Source organism: Lichenostomus cassidix, chromosome 3, assembly GCF_008360975.1.
Source record: "Lichenostomus cassidix isolate B80296 chromosome 3, HeHo_3.0, whole genome shotgun sequence".
NCBI lineage: Eukaryota > Metazoa > Chordata > Aves > Passeriformes > Meliphagidae > Lichenostomus > Lichenostomus cassidix.
In genome coordinates this window covers 46,715,328-46,731,777 of record NC_139483.1, presented here as the reverse complement: position 1 = coordinate 46,731,777, position 16,450 = coordinate 46,715,328, and the positions used below count along the sequence as shown (strand labels likewise).

The 16,450-nt window shown below is 40.3% G+C and overlaps 1 protein-coding gene across 11 annotated transcripts in view; it reads left to right on the top strand.

Moving 5' to 3' along the window:
- The first annotated feature begins 302 nt into the window (after positions 1-302).
- STXBP5 (syntaxin binding protein 5) overlaps positions 303-16,450 on the top strand; it is a 104,741-nt gene continuing 88,593 nt past the window's right edge. For 4 of the 11 annotated variants that reach the window (XM_085055599.1, XM_085055600.1, XM_085055602.1 and 1 more), the window contains exons 1-2: positions 305-783; positions 2,612-2,709. In XM_085055599.1, coding sequence (XP_084911725.1) covers positions 631-783; positions 2,612-2,709 — 251 coding nt within the window. In that variant the 5' untranslated portion in view covers positions 305-630. Of the gene's footprint in view, positions 784-2,611; positions 2,710-16,450 lie in introns of all 11 variants that reach the window. The other 7 variants (XM_085055601.1, XM_085055604.1, XM_085055603.1 and 4 more) reach the window with 3 other exon arrangements.

The following is a 16,450-nucleotide window of genomic DNA, read 5'->3' as shown; positions in this document are numbered from 1 at the left end:
GAGGAGGAGGCGGAGGGTGCCCGAGCCGAGCCGAGCCGAGCCGCGGGGCGGGCGGCTGCTGCTGCTGCTGTCGCGGGGGGAGAGGCTGCGGCGGCGGGAGGGGACGGCACGCGCACACACACACACACACACGCGCGCGCACGCGGTGACAGCGGCGGCTGCCACGATGTGAGGGGGCTGCGCGGGGGGCGCGGAGGCTCCGCGGGGAGGCGAAGCGAGGCGAGGCGAGGCAGCCCGCACAGCCCCGGCGGCGGGAGGGGCGGCCGGGGCGGGGCCGGCTGGGCCCGGGGTGAGCCGCGTTCCCCGGCGGGCGGGGCGCGGGGCGGCCGCGGGCGGCGAGTGTGGGACCGGCGGTGGCGGCACTCGGTGGGCTGACCGGCTCCTGTTTGCTTGGCTCCAGTCTCCGTCTCCGAGCCCGCGGGCCCCGATGAGAAGCTTCCCTGAGCTGCCGGACTGACGCCTCGCCGCCCTCCCCGCGGACGAGGAGGAGCGCGGCGCCCCCGATCGCGGGCCGCCCCTGCACCGCCCTCCCCGGCGGGGGCTCGTCTGCCGCCTGCGGGGCGGGCGGCGCGGCGCTGACAGCGCGGCGGCGGCGAGGCCGGGGGAGCGGGAGCGCCGCCGCCGAGGACCATGAGGAAATTTAACATCAGGAAGGTGCTGGACGGCCTGACGGCGGTCTCTGCCGTCGCCTCGGCGTCGTCCGCAGCGCAGCAGCAGCAGGCGGGGAACCGGGAGACCGAAATCCAGGAGACGCTCCAGTCCGAGCACTTCCAGCTCTGCAAGGTGAATGAGCGCTGCAGCCCCGAGCCGGCGGGCGGCCGGGGAAGGGGGCGCGCCGCCGCGATGGGCGCTGCGGGCTTTGCTCCTCCGTGCCGACCTCGCCGAGCCTGCCCGCCGCTCCTGTTTACTTGTTTGGATTGATTATTTCGGGGGGCGAAGAAGGGAAGAAAGCGGTGGGTGTAGCTGTACAGGTCTTGCCAGATTTCTGTAGTCATCTTTCTTGGAGAGTTTCAGGCTTTGTCATCTTCTAGGCTCTTTCATGCGAGTAATACTGACAGTGTTCATGAAGGCTTCGTAGAAAGAGTTGGATGGATGGGGAAAGGAGTGATACTTAGCTGTAGTGCAGATATGATTATCTTGACATTTGAATAGAAGCCTCTGCTAATGGGCCCGAAGGACAGGGGACTCTGACGCTCTGCATTATTTGGAACTGCATTTATCCTGTTCCTTTACGCCTGAAAAAGGCTGTCCGTGTTTGTGGTGGTTTCACTGCAGTGTGTTGCCAAGTTGCTGATGCTGCTATTGCAAATCCTATCGTAGAGACAAAGTTCCCGTTTATTTATTTGCTTGTGTGTGATATGATAACTGCAGTTTGTGTCTGCACGCTTCAGAAAATGATGCAGCGAATTAACCACCAGCTGTATCAAGAGGAATAAAAGCTGATTGGAATATCAATACCCGTTTTTATCTTTGCAGTGCACCCATGGCCTAATGTGACATGGATGAGCTTGTTTGTGGATTCTAATTTTTTTCTGGTATTGCAGGCATTTCTGCCATTTCCACAAGTTGGTCATGAAGGATGTGTAAAAGGGCAGAGCTGTTACCAGTTAGACTTTATTCACTTGTGAAATACAGAGAGTTGTGGGGTATGCCTGTAACTTCAGTGAAGTACAAGGAGTAAGTCAGAAGTTTGATGTGCAGTTATGATGTCCTGAAATACCTCTGCTTTAGACTAAAGGCTTAGAAATGGAAAAGCTAGCATTTGTATGGTATGATTTTGTAATAATTTATAGTGCATTAATAGTGGAAACAAGAGTAGGTGGCACTTGTATTATGTTCTCAGTTCTGATTAATTGCAGCCTGAGAAGTTTAATGGAGTCATTGCTTGGTCAATTACCAAATTAGTCTTGGCTAACCAAAAAAAGCTAGATGTGCCAATAGCTCCATATTAAGAAAGAATGCCGTGGTTGAGGGTTTTTGCTTTTGTTCTGTGGAGTATTTTTTTGTTTTTTCAATTCTGGGGCTGCCTGTTCTCTTTGAGGGAAATAGAGGGTGAGAGATTGGTTCTGTCAACCTCAGGTTGCTATTTTACTTTACCTTACTGTGCAGAGAGAGGTTGCACTGTCATGTTGGGTCTGTTGGACTGAAATTGAAGTGATTCTCAGAAAAGCAAGTCTAGTAGTTTGTAATAGTTCTGATGACAAGTCTGTCTTTGTTGCCAAACTTGCTAGGAACATCTCAGATTTTAATAGTTGAGTGTCTTTGTTAGAGCTGAAAATAAGATTACTCAGGGAATGAGGTAGATGAAAAAATGAAATGCTGAGTTCATACAGTCTTTGTACAGAAGAAATGTAAGATTCAAATTAAGTTTCAGTAAGTCTTACTGTCACTTGATGCTCAAGGATGAATGAGTAATTATGACTAAAAAAAATCTTTTGTAATTGGTTCATGTAAGGCAGGTGATTTTCTCAGCCTGTGATTAAATTGCTTTTTTAGTACCTTTTTAAATTGTGATTAATATTGAATCCTGTTCTCTAACATACAGTCTTGATTCTGTTTATTTTTGTTATCCTGCTTGACCCCTTGTTACTGCGATGCTCTGACTTGTTAGACTGTACGCCATGGTTTCCCCTATCAACCTTCAGCCTTGGCATTTGATCCTGTTCAGAAAATACTGGCCATTGGGACTCAGACTGGAGCACTAAGGCTGTATCCTTTTGCATTCTGGAGTTAGTGCACCTCACGCAAGTGATGTCTTGATTCAGCTGCTGGAACCATTCAGAAGTCTGGTGGGAGCCAGGTATGCAGGAGGGGATGAAAAACGAGCTCTGTTTTCTGTTTGTGGGTGGCTTGGCTGTTCTGGTTGTTCTTTCTGTCAGTTCAGGTTGTGTTAACGATGTGAGGCATGGCTGCTCAGTCCCCATTATCTCAAGTTAATAGATAAATTTTGTAGAGGGTTACTAGTGTGCTGATAATTTACAGCAGCTGACTGCAAATCTAAAGAGAGACGTGGGCTGAGCTCTGTTTTGTTGTTCTGCTCTGTCCTCTGGGATTGAAACGTTCTGTGCTGCTTGGTGAGGTGGTAGGTTTGTTTTTCTTTTTGGTGGGCTTTTTGGTTGGGTTTCCTTTGGGTGGTGGGCTTTTTTTTATTGGGCTTGTTCTTAAGATAATCTTTGACTTGCTGCTAGTTCTCTGTTGCCAAATGATGGTTTCAAGTGGGGACAGTAAAAGGTACAGGACTTGTACCTTGCTAAAGGCTCCCAAGTGACTGAGATAAGCGGAATGAATTTGTGAAATTAAGCACTAGTAACCCTGCTTCTTTTTGTTCACTAAAAAGTGAACTACCCATATGTTTATAGCCATATGGTACCACAGCCATATGGTACTATCCAAGCCATATAACAACATATGTGTTTAAACTTTTATTTTTAAAAGAAGATATCCTGTAATTTCTTTAATCCACACTGCTGTTGCCTGAAACTTTACTTGTTAGCATAAGAGAGTGAAACAAATTCTTGGTTGTCCTGAAATAGACTGAATTCTAAACATTATGGGGAAGGCTTAGGCCATGTTGCTAGAAAAATTGACTTAATCCTCTTCAAACTGTAGGTAAATCTACTAGTTTCCTTTGGTGCTTATATTAGTGTCCAAGTAGACCTTTTTTATTTCTTTCTGGTATATTACTACCCCATCTGTAAGGTTAATTGCCATAAGAGGGTTGACTTTAAAAGTTGAAAAACTAGATTTCTGTTATGAATTTCTCAAAGCATGAGGAACAGGGATGATAATGCAATGTTCTTAATGCCCTGTATGAAACTATACTTCATAAATTTTCTTTTTGAAAAGGTCATAGGGCTGATTTAAATTAAGAGTGAACTGTGTGTGGGTGGTGTTAATTATTCCCATATTGGTAGAATAGATGAGAAAGCAAAAAGAGACATAAAAGTAAGAACTTGGTTTGAAGGAAATGGAGAGATCACAGTGTACCTGTTTAGAGCTTACTCACCTGTCATTTTGGGCAACATAATGTTGCAGTTTGGCTAATGATGACTCAACAAAACCTGTTTGCGGGCACTCATCCATGGCTGCACACACCTGTGGATTCTTGGAGTGTGAATTGCTTTCTAAATAATTTAGAGAGGTATTGTTTGGGAAGAAAGTGTTACTGTGAGAAAATGACAGAAAATGCATTTTCCAAAGGAAGAAAAGAAGTTTCATGCAGAGCCTGAAACATTAGTGCTCCTCTTAACTTGATGAAGATGAATATTCTTCTTAATATTTTATATAGCTTTTGATTCTTGGAGGAACTGGTTAAAAGTCCTCTGCCTCAGCTGGTACTGTAGCCCTGTAAGCAGACAACACTGCAGAATTTGCATCTCCTGTGATTACCTCCTCTTTGTGATGGAGGAGTGCAGGCAGAAGGAATAGACTCAGACATATTCCCAATGTAAAAGCAGCCTCTTGCTTTCTGCTGTTCAGAAAATCACTCACTGGGTAGGAGAGAGGCTTGCAAGAAGTGCCTATTTCATTATGTTGCTCAAAGATAGAGCCAACCGTCAGGATGCTTTTTCTGCTAAGGTTTTTATGAATAGTAAATTATGTGCAAGGGTTCATTAAAGTGGGAGCCACTTACTCTTTAAAGCTGCAAAAGTGTTTTTAATTGAAACGAGGTATGGACTAGAAAAAGACTTAGTGTCAGTAAAGTGTTATTCATGGAGAAATTGTAAAAGTGCCATGGAAGTCCGTCCTCATTTTCTTCTGTGTTCATGTTGTGAGAGTATAGAAGTAAAGTAATAATGATGTTTATTTCCTTGCCTACCAGCAAATGGGAGCTAAGTATTCATGTTTTCCTTGTGTCTTCAAGTACAGGTAGATCTTTTTAAGCTTTCTATTGCAAGTAAGTCATCTGACGTATTGGGAAACAAGTTTGGGTTTGTTTTGTAGATATAAATATACTGTCAATTCACTGACTTTCTCTTTCTTTAATAGATAAATATACTAAGCCTGAACACTACATTGAATTCTCTAAATCCACAAAGTACTTGTAAAAGTGGAAGTACCTAAATTATAGGTGTCATATTGCACTAATTGGATTAGAAGTGGAATTACTACTCAGTTAATATTTTTGCCTCTAGGATTGATGGGTGTAGTTGGTAACATAGTGTGCCAGAGGGGCAACTTTGCCATTCTATGCCCACAAACAGCAGTAGGTTCTAGGTCTTGCAGTTTTAAGAGGTAGAGAAGTCCATAAAAATTCTAGGAAGAGACTGCTTTTAGTGTAAAACTTGAACTTTATGAGTAATGAAAATTAGTTTGGGATTATTAACTGGTGTAACTTGAGCAGTATATCCCTTGTATTAATTTTAAAAAGTTGATTCTATTTCCAGAGTTACTAAATATTTCTAACTCTTACTTAGCTAGGGCACTTAAAAGCAAGTGGTTTTGAGGCTGACAGATCCTTAATTAGAGAAGTATTCCCCTTCCCACACCCCCCCAAGGACTATTTTGAGCAATTAATAACAAAGGCGCTGTTCTGTTTTCAGCTATGATCAACAGCTTGGTTCCTTTATTGTGTATGAGGAAAGGTTACAAAGTGAGTAGCTTAGCAGAAACCTTGAACAGCTGCTGATGTGACCTGCTGATGTGACCCTCTGCTTGACACTAGGATCTGTTAGAAAAAGTTAAGCTGTTTGATTCTGTTTTCTCTGTTGCAAGGGAAATTGAGGGATGAGAGACATAAGGGCAGAAACACTGTGCCAAGTGACATAAAATCTCCAGTGATTTATTGCAAGTAGTTGCACTCACCTGGACATGCTGGTCCAGTTGTTCCTCTGGGTTTGTGGTGCTGATTGCAGGATCCTTGTTCCAGCTGTTTTGAGGTGTTGGAGTCTTGGCTGGTAGCCTGGCTCTTGTGTGGTAATTCTGCCTCAGGCTCCCCCTCCTCTGTGCTGGATTTTTGTGGATGTGATCCCCGCGGGGAGCAATTGTGCTCACTGTTGATTTTTGCTATGGTCAGTGTAAGCTGCTGGTAGCCTCGTTTGTCACAGCAGATCAGTATCTTTGGTTTTCTCCATACTTGAAGGGATTTAGCTGCTGTCACCAGGGTGGCTTTCACCTCCTGATCTGCTGTCGAAATGTGTGAGATACCAAGTAGTTAAAAATTCATCTGTGCTTTGCTTCTCTTCTGTGCATACCTGAACCATTACAGTAGGACATGTAGGCTTTGGTCTTTAGGAAGTTTTGTGCATAATGGGCTGTGCTTTGTTTTCCCAGCAGATATCAAAACCTTCTAATGAGTAAGAGTTTCATTTATGTGCTCAAGGTTTAACTTGGTGTAATTGGTTAGACTTTACCCCGTGACGTCCTGATAGTGTTCAGTGTCATAAGTAATAGCCCTGCTTCTGTGCTTTTGCTCTTCTACTTAGGAGTCCATCTGGAATCCTCATGTGATCTGAATAAGACTGTGTGTAAACTCTAAAGAGGCTAGAAAAAGATGAAATGGACTTTTTCAGGATTTTTTTTTTTTTGCCTTTGGGGTGATTTAAGTCCAGGAAGTCAGAAGTCAGAAGTTTTAAGTCCAGGGCTGTGTATAAATAATAATAATAGCTGAGCTTTTTTGTTTGCTTTTATAAGGTAGACTAAACTGTAAAGCCAAAGCAGAAATATTGAAGTAATTCTCCTGCTCCCTGCTGTTTAAATGTTCCATCTTAATCAAGTTTCTTCATTTTTCTGGTCTTTATTTCTCTATAGCAAAACTAGGACAATATATCAAATTAGATGTTTTGTGATTGTCTCCCAAAATGAATACAATATCTTTGCTGGTGTTTCATGCCTTAAAAATACACATTTGCGGCATGAAGTTCAGCCTGTCTCTTGATAAGAGGAATTTCTAAAAAGGAGGACTGTTTTCACTAGAAATTCTTGAGAATGAAGGGGATACCTGTAGAATAAGTGTTGCACCTTCCAGACAGACTGAATTGTGCCTCACACTCTTTATTCCCAAGCAGAATAGATTATTTAATTTAAAAGTTTGTATTTTTTTTCCCTCTTGAAAACCAAGTTCACAGGAAGGAGAAAAATTACGTTGTTCATCATTCTATCATTGAAAAGCTGAAGATTCCAATAGTTCTGAATGTCAGTATCTGTTAATTTCCCCACAGTCTTTTCAGCACTACAAGATGACTTATGCAAGCAAATGGCTGAAATTTTTATGTATTTGGGGTGTATAAAGCTTATTTTCTGTGATTTCTATTCTCCAGCCTTTTTGTCAGCTCACTTTTTTAAAATCAAAATAGCTCAAAAGCCTGGCTGTGTGGTTCCATGCAGTCAGTTTCTGATGAAGTGTTTGTTGCAGCATCTGGATAGCTTTGCTGTAGATGTATACTACAAAATTCAAGCAATTTAGTAAATTCTCTGAAGCTCTAACAAAATACCATTTCCAAGTTGTGGTGTGATTATATCCATTAAAATTACTTCTCCTTTGGATCATTCAGGCTTTGCAAGGCAGTCTGACTGGTTTTTTTTTCATTTTGGACACATCAGCTTGAGATACTGTGTGTTGGGTTTTTGGCTTTGTGGGTTTTTGGGGTTTTTTTAATTGAAATAACACACCTGCCCTTTTTCAGTAGTAACTCTACACTGGTAGTAGGACAGTGGCTAGAGTTGTTTAGAGTACGCAAAGATTGCTGGTTTTCAAACAGAGCATCCAACTGAAGCTGGCACATCCTCAAGTGGGATGCTGGACCAGATGAACTTGGGTGATCCTTTCCAACCTAAATTATTCTGTAATTCTGTTGATTCTCAGAATACACCAAAGTTGAACTGAACTACTCTTCTCTGGATGGTCAGGGTCTTTTGGCATTTTTACACTAAAGAAAATGGTCTCAACCTTTGTTGGTAGTGCCCTGGACTTTGAACAAATATCCCTGTTTTGGGAAGAGTACTTCGGTAAAGCTATTAAAAATATTCAGTAGTGTCATGCCAGAGAGACACTGTGATTATTAATTAATAAGAAAATATTTATCGTCTATGTTGCCACCCACTTCACATAGAGTAATTTAAACAAGAAAACTACTTTGCTTAAAGCATATGTTAATCTTGTGACATTTCCGTTTCTTTTAACACTACTGCCTTTCTTGTCATATCATCCAGCACTTTGTTCACATGGCTATTGTTATCTCAGTGAAAAATTCCCATCCTCTAAATGAAGAAAATCAGCTACTTTTGGGTATTCTGAAATTAAATAGGGTCAAAATGGCATGGTGAGGCATGCATCTCTTAAAAATGTATAGAATTAAAACAACTGAGTCCCCTACACAGAGAGAGCTTTGACTAAGTTCTTCATAATAAATACGATGGCATTCTTTTTAAATCTATGGTTTTACTTGTTTAGGAACTTGGTGTGCTGGGTTTGGCTGGAGTGAAGTTAATTTTCTTTACAGTATCTGGTATGAGGCTGTGTTTTGGATTTGTGCTGCAAACAGTCTTGGTAATACAGTGATGTTTTCCTTATTGCTGAGAAGGGTTTATACGGAGCCAAGGCCTTTTCTGCCTTTCATCCCACCCCACCAGTGAGCAGTCTGGGTGTGCACAAGGAGTTGGGATGGGGCACAGCCCAGGACAGCTGACTTAGGGGATATTCTATACCATATAGTGTCATGCACAGGATATAAAACTGGGAGAAAAAGGAGGAAAGGGAGGATGTTTGAAGTGATGGCGTTAGTCTTTCCAAGTCACTGTTACACGTGATGGAGCCCTGCTTTCCTGGAGGTGGCTCCTACCCACCCACGGGAAACAGTGAATGAATTCCTTGTTTTGCCTTGCTTGTGTGTGTGGTGGCTTTTGCCTTATCCTTTAAGCATTCTTTATCTCAAACCATGAATTTTCTCTCTTTTCCAATTTTTCTCCCCCATCTCACCAGAGGGAGTGAGCAAGTGTCTATGTGCAGCCTAGTTGCTAGCTGGGGTTAAACTGCAACAATCCTTTATGACACCCAATGTGCAGCTCAAAGGATTTGAGATAATGATAGGTTTGACTGGAATGTGCTAGATTGAATTTATAGCTGTAATTACTGATTAGCTATTAATTGGCAGGTGCTTGTCAGGAGCCTTGCTTGCTTGACTGTACATTAAAGCCTAGCGCTCATGAGTGGCTGGTTTTTGCTTTTCGCTGCTGCTGTGCTGCTTTATCACCTCCCTGTGCTGTGTCTGGGAACATTGTGATAACAGCAGTGGTGATGCCCTGGGCTGGCAGGTGGCCAGGGACTCGCTGTGTGTCTGTGCTGCTGGCCTGGGCTGGCTGGGGCTCCAGGGTGAGCTTCAGTCAAAGGGACAGTGACCTGTGGCTGAGGCAGCAGGTAGATCTCGAGTTGCCTGTGGCTGTGGTTCTGTCAGTGCAGCAGCAGGAACACCTCTGAAGGGATTGAGGTCCAGGGATAAATCTGTGCTGCAGCAGGTAGATATTGAACCATCAGTGGCTGTGGATAGTCCATGCTGGAGCACCTGAAAGGGTGTGGCCATGGGGAAGCCCCCAGCAGAACAGGTATTCCCCTGGAAGGACTGCAGTCTTGGGTAAAGCCATGTTAGAACAGGTTTATTTCTGAAGGGACTGTGGGTAAGACTATGCTGGAGCAACTCTGACTGTGGGGAGGTCTATACTGCAGCGTGTCTTTCATTTGAAGTGTCACTGCATATACTTTAATTCTACTAATGCAACTTTTAGTAGTAATTGCTTTTGTTCAAAAATATCTGAAGTATAACTGTATTGCAACTCATATTGTAATTTACAAAAATGAACTTTACAATGTAAACTTCCCTCGAGGTATTTTACTGACAGAGCAGAAACTTAATGGATATAGCCTTGCAACTTCAAACTTGCTGGATCATGGTCAGCCTGGGGAAGGAAATATTTTGAAAGCATGCAGGGTTTGTAAGGCTGCAGATTACTGTAGCACTAGCATAGTTTGTTTCATTCTGTAGCTTAGCTAGTTGTGAAACACTGGGGTGTGCGGACTGTGTGATCTGATGAGGTTAGGCTAAACTGTAACAGGAAATTGGATGGCTGGGACCCAGCTTAGGCTTTCAGACTTGTGGTACGCTGCTCAGTTCACTAGGCTCTTAATTTAGCATTCTACTAGGTTTGTTCTTCCTTGGTCACTGTGGATGGGCTTTTAGAGCTGGAGTAGCATTATTGCTGCAGGAGATGACATGAGCAGTTTTAGTAAAGTCGCGTCTGGAAAAGTAGAAGCAGCTTAAGATTTGAGATGTGATAAAGAATGAAGGTACAAGTCAAGGTTGCAAACCCTTCTTAACAAAACTTTTTTTGACAGAAATTTTGTAACTGCATTAGACTTCTAAGTGTCCAGGTCCCTTTGTTGTACAGAGGTTTCAAAAGCCAAAGATAAGTGCTCTTACAGAATAACTTTAGGGTGACTAGAAGTTGGCTTATCTATTTAGAACCTCAGCGAAAAACAGAATAAAACTTGTAAATTATTGCATTCAATATACATTCAATGAGGATAACCAAAACTGCAGGATGTGGATTTTGGGAGCAGTTCATTTTGTCCTTGATCTTAGCTATCTGGTAATAGTTTTACATTTTGAAAAAAAAATTAGAGTTCTTAGTAGTTTTGAAAGAGTTAATGCTGTGATAGGTCTTTATCTTTAATCTGTTGGGTCTTCCCTTTTCCTCTTGCTGCTTTCAATGTGCCTATCTTGAAGTATACCATCAAACTGATCATAATGTTTTTGAAAAATGCTGATTCTTAATCCTGCAAAGTACATCTCATTAAGTAGACAAGACTGCTTTCCCAGAGATCTAATTCTTTGACGTGATTTATTTGTTTGCCAGCCTGAGGAATACGTTTGTGTTACTTTTGAGGCAAAACCGCATTGCTTATCCACTGCCAGTGTGCTGTCTGCCAGCAGCTTTTGAAGTTACCTTGTTTTGCTGACCCATAAGTTTCACTTGTGGTATTGTGTTGGTACTTGAATGCCAGTCAAGTGTAGCCTCATAGTATTCATGATAACTTAGTGACATTATTCATGTCAACGCTTCTATCATAGGCACTTGATAATTGCACAGCTTACATGTTTATCAAAGGAAGCACCAAGTTACCACCACTGTTGACTTTCAGTGCAAACACAGGTGACATAATTTAAATCTCTGTCAGTGATATTTGTGTCACTGAATTTAAACACATTGAAATAATGAAGGTCTTGGAGACAGCTGAGACTAAGATATTTCAGAAGAGAGGACCAGTAGAGAAGTATAATGCCTTATTTAGTAAATTTATAAAATATGTAGCAGTCCTGTCAGCTCCTGGGGACTCATACTGAGTCCTGATCCCTTGTGATTTTTACAATGCATTCATGAAATGACATTTTCTGTGGCTGTCCTTTAGTTCTGGCACACTGATGTTCAGTTTAAGACACACAAACGAGAAATGTTTTGTATTCCACTTAAAAATCTCTCCTTGTTAAGAAATTCTAAGTCTGCTTTTGTGTCGAGATCTGCACATCCTTGATCTGTGTACTACTTATTTTAACTTAATAGCCTTGTGTAAGGATTCAGTGTGTTTTGAGTCCTTAAGCTTTGCTTAAACAAAAAATCTAGTTATTGATAATGCTTGTATTGAGGCAGTTACATCAATTGCTGAAATAAGATCGATTTTAAAACTGTACTAGTAAAAATTTCTTTATTGAAATTCAGCGGTAGGTCCTTCATGGTATTCTGTTCACAATAGTTCTAATCTTAATTTTTTACTTGAGAGATTTGAGACTTTTCATTTGCTTTCAATTACTTAGAGATTTGTCTTTACTTTGAATTCTATTTTGAATGTCAAGAATAGTGAAAGTAGGTGAAAATTGAAACATGTGTCTACTAGTATAGGAAACAAAGTGCAGGATGAAATACTTTGAGGAATGCTAGATTCACAGAATCAAGACTGGGTAAAGTTGGATGTGACCACTGGAGGTCATCTAGTGCAACCCCCCTATTCAAACAGGGCCCACTAGAGCACATTAGTCAGGATTGTGTCCAGAAGGCTCTGTTAAAACATGAAAACAAAAGTTTTGTAATAACAACGATGCTGATCTTGTAATACTTGAAATAAGGCAGTCTGAAGAGTTGCAGTTTGCCAAATCAATCACTTGATTGCTGTTGAACAAAGAGAAGTTTATAGCTTGATAGAAATAATTCAAGGCTACTTTAGCTGTCCATTTTGCAAAATGTAATGGAATTTTGTTTAATAAACTCCTTTAAATTGTGGTAATAAAACCTGATTTATGTTTGGAAAAACCTGAAGCTTAATTTTCTTCCAAGATAATGTAATTGCAGAGGACACTGCTTCCATGTTCACAGTAAGTCTTACCCTGTCCCAGCTCAAACCACACAGCCTCTTACAAGCAGTGCTGGTGGAGAGAGGAGGTTAGGCTCTCCACCAAGAAGACTATAGATCAAACTCACCCTTTTACGAAATATCTTCCATGGATTCTCCAGGAATTGATTGCCATTTCCTGCTTCTATATTTTTGCGTAAACCTCACAGGAGTTTAACTTTAGAACTTTTTAAGCCAGGGAACTAAAGAAAGGATGCAGATCCAAGGGAAGCAAGACCTTTGTACTCCTGCTGAGTGAGCTATTACTTTATTTTGTGTGATTCATGTTACTTCAAGCAGGGATTTGTATTGTGTAGCTTCTTGAAGCTGCCACCCAGCTTGTGTTCTGTATGTGTACATTTAACATTATTAGATTTTTGGTTCACATAATGATGATAAATTTAACACTTCAAGAGTAGCCAGCTAACGAGGTAATCCAGCTGGTGTCCAATGTTTTTGAACACAGTTTCTCCTGTAGGCCCTCCTTCTTTCCCAACTAGTAACAATGATTTTTATCAGTAGCAGCAGATGGACAAAACCTATTTGCATTTTCCAACTTGCTCATTAGGGAAAAACATAGAATCCTCATTTTTTTGTGATCACTTAGTGTTCAGTTGATAGTAGTAGCATGGCTGTCTTAGTTTTTTAGCATAGGCTCTATCCAGTCATACTGCCTTGTTAAACAGAGCAGATGTTCATCTTCACAGCTGAAAAACATTCTTAACTGAACTTTGTAATGTTGATGTTAGAGGTACAGTTACTGAGTTTCAGTGATGCTTGTTAATATGGAGCATGGACTGCAAAACAATAACTTGCCTGGCATTCCCTTTTATATGTGTTCCAAACCTTTATAGAAAACTGATACAATAAGATTCCCTTCACAGCCACCCTTAAATGTCAGACATAAAGGAAACTCATAAAAAAAAAAAAAAGGCTGGCATGGTGAATATCCCCTCATTCTTTAAAATATAACCTTTTAGAAAGGATTTTAGATGGGAAATACAACATTTTAGAAAGGAATCCTGGTGAGTTACTAACCCGGAAGGAGAGATCAGATGGCCTACATCTTAAAAGCACAGACTTGTTGGTAATGTCCCCATGTTTTCATGTACTTACTTCTCTATCTTTTAGTTAAAAAAACACAAAACCAACAAAACACCCAAACAAAGGTCCAAATTTTTTTCAATTACCGCCAGTATATGTGGCTGCCTAGGATGTGACTGTTATACCTGTTTTCTTACAGACATGGCCCATGGAAGTATTGTGAATATAGTCCCAATTATGTTAATAGTCAAAGGGCTAGTAAAAAAAAAAAGGAGAGCATTGGATTTATACGTATTTTAGAGGAGAGGCAGCAGGAGTTAACTTTTTAAATACTGTTTCTTTTCTTACCTGAGTAACAAAGGACAAAACTACTTTTGAACTCTGGCAGTTGTTTTCCCATATGAATACTCTGCCCATAATTTCCAGATTAAATAAATGCTATTCTGGATTTAAAAAAAAAAAAAAAAAAAAAAAAGAAGAAAAAAGAGAGAGGAAGTGACATTTTACAAATGAACTTTATTAACTTTTGATGATCTGATCTTTCTGCTGGCAATTCTCAGTGGGAGAAGCAGCACATCAGATAATGCTAACAGTGAAGTTTGGTTTAAAAATATTTAGAAATTTCAGTTTTATATCTTAGAATATAATCAGAAGCACTTCTTAATTTCAATTTAGTACTACATACTGTTACCATTTTTTGTACACAACTTAAAATTTTCTTATCTGGTTTGTTAGCAAGGAAACATCTTTGCTGCTAAAGCAAAATTTGAGATGCCTGAACAGTTGATGGAAATACATTCATGGTGTGGTAAAAAGTAAAATGCCAAGACTGCTGAAGTTGTGTAGTAGTGAGTTTGTCAAGGAAGCTGTTGCGCAAACAGGAGTGTGATGATCGCAGCGTGATCTGGTAATGTTCTCTGCCTTCACTTTTTTGTCTGCAGAGGAAGTTACTGTTGCAATGTGAAGAGGGTGCTGGGCAAGTTCAGGAAACAATGCCCTCGAGTGAGTTTTAGAGGGGAAATGTTACTTTGTGCCATTCTTCGAAGGTCATGGTGTGCTACTAGAGTAATTGTAGCCAATTTGACAAAGAAGATACTACTAATGTTTGCTGTTTTAATCTACAAAGTAACAGATTGGCATTCCTGCGAGGATAATCTCGCCGTAGAAAAGCTCGTAGAGAGAGACTATTCTTGCAAAATATTTCTGAAATTATATTTATTGTCAAACTTGACTTTAGCAAATTTGTATTAAAATACTGTAAAATATTTAAAAGCATAGTTTGAAAACTTTATCCACATAGTTCGTTCTACAAAAATACCACCCTAAAAGTTTCAGAATACCAAAGATTCTCTACCTGTCTTTATTTCTTATAGTGCAGACAATAACTGTAAATTATACAACAGTAGTTAATTTGGGGGAGGTTCATTTCTGATGAAATTAAACTAAGTTGTGGATGCTTGTTATTAATGTTTTAGTGGAGAATCTGTAAAGATGATCAGTGTAAGTGCATTCTGTATGAGTGATACTGAACTGCTATAAAGATATAATTTTCAGCTCCTAACAAGACCTTTTGAAATATTTAGTAGTCTATCTTAGTAGCTCAGTGCTGCTCAGAACTGTTATTTGGTGTATTAGATCTCAGGTTGTCTGCCTTTTTTTTTTTTTTTTTTTTTTTAAATGACTACTAGTAACTGCCATTCAGTGTACTAATTTTCTTGATGTTTGACTGGAATACATGTATCAGTTTATCACAGTGGTTTCTAGTAAAATAGATTTCATCCTGGTTTTTTGCCATTGGCCACTAATTAATGTTCCCTCTTTCAGTTTTATTCGAGGAGGTTATATGAAGATATTGTTTCTTTTATAGTTGCTGTTTTGTCTTATTAGAAATTATTGGTTAATAGAAATAATTTCTACTTGTCATTTGAAATCACATCTTTAAATTTTTCAGTGTCTTTATGTGACTGGTTTCTTTAGCTCAGAAAATAATTCTTAAAAAACACTATCTCAGTTTTTCAGGTGTGCTTTATAGTATAGTGCTTTTTCTAGTAGAGTTAATTGTAGTCCTTGTCCATGAATAGTTTCCAGGAATGTAACTATCCTAGGTCTCTGGTGATCTGGGGTGAATCATTTAACTCTTTCCTCTTTCTTCTGTGCTTCAAGAGGATCAAGTTTGTGCATGTATGTGGTTTGTGAGGAGAGGTAAGGCCTGATTCTGTCCAAATGTTTTTATCCTGACTCTGAGGTCTTGTTACCTGACAGTGAATTTGAAGACTACCAGTTCTCTGCAGACTCACCAAGTTCAGAGAGTCGAGCAGACTGAGTGTGTGAGAGAGATTGTGGGTGATTCTTGTTTCAACAGCTTACTTCTTTCAGCTGTTCCTGGACACTGAAATTTGGAACCTGGGTTATCATAGGGAAAAATGAGCAGTAATCAGACTTCAGGTTGCAGTGCTTAATGTGTCAGTTGGGAACTTTTATAGTCTTTTGTTGCAAAAGAAGTAGGGATGCTTTGCAGGCAAAACACTTTCAGATTGTTAATGCTTCAAAGAACTAAAGTGAATCTCCATGCATTGTGCCAGAAAAAGTTCCTTAGTTTTTCCTCTTTACACATATCTAACTTGAATTTTGTTTTGGTGGAGTTCTTTACCATCAGGAAGTCTAATGTTTTTCTTGGTGTGTTTTTTTTTTTTTTTTTAATTCACACAGAGCTATTTGCCACTGTAAATATACAATGGGATTATTTGTTCCTGTTTCATTGCCTTTTTGCTATGTTAACATTTGAAAGAAGAAATAAACTTTGAACAGTACCATGTAAATGTGATATTTATTCTCTTCAAACTTTTCTAGTGAAATCTTGGAAACAATAGTTATCCCCCATGGTTTATTTGGGGTTTTTCTTTTCCCAAGTAAATGTTTGAGGAGTGCCACAGGTGACTTGTCTGACACATATCGACTCAAATGCTTACTGTTCCAGCTCATGTTTTTTATTCCTCATCATGTAAAGCACGTCCCCAGGTTACAGCTTCT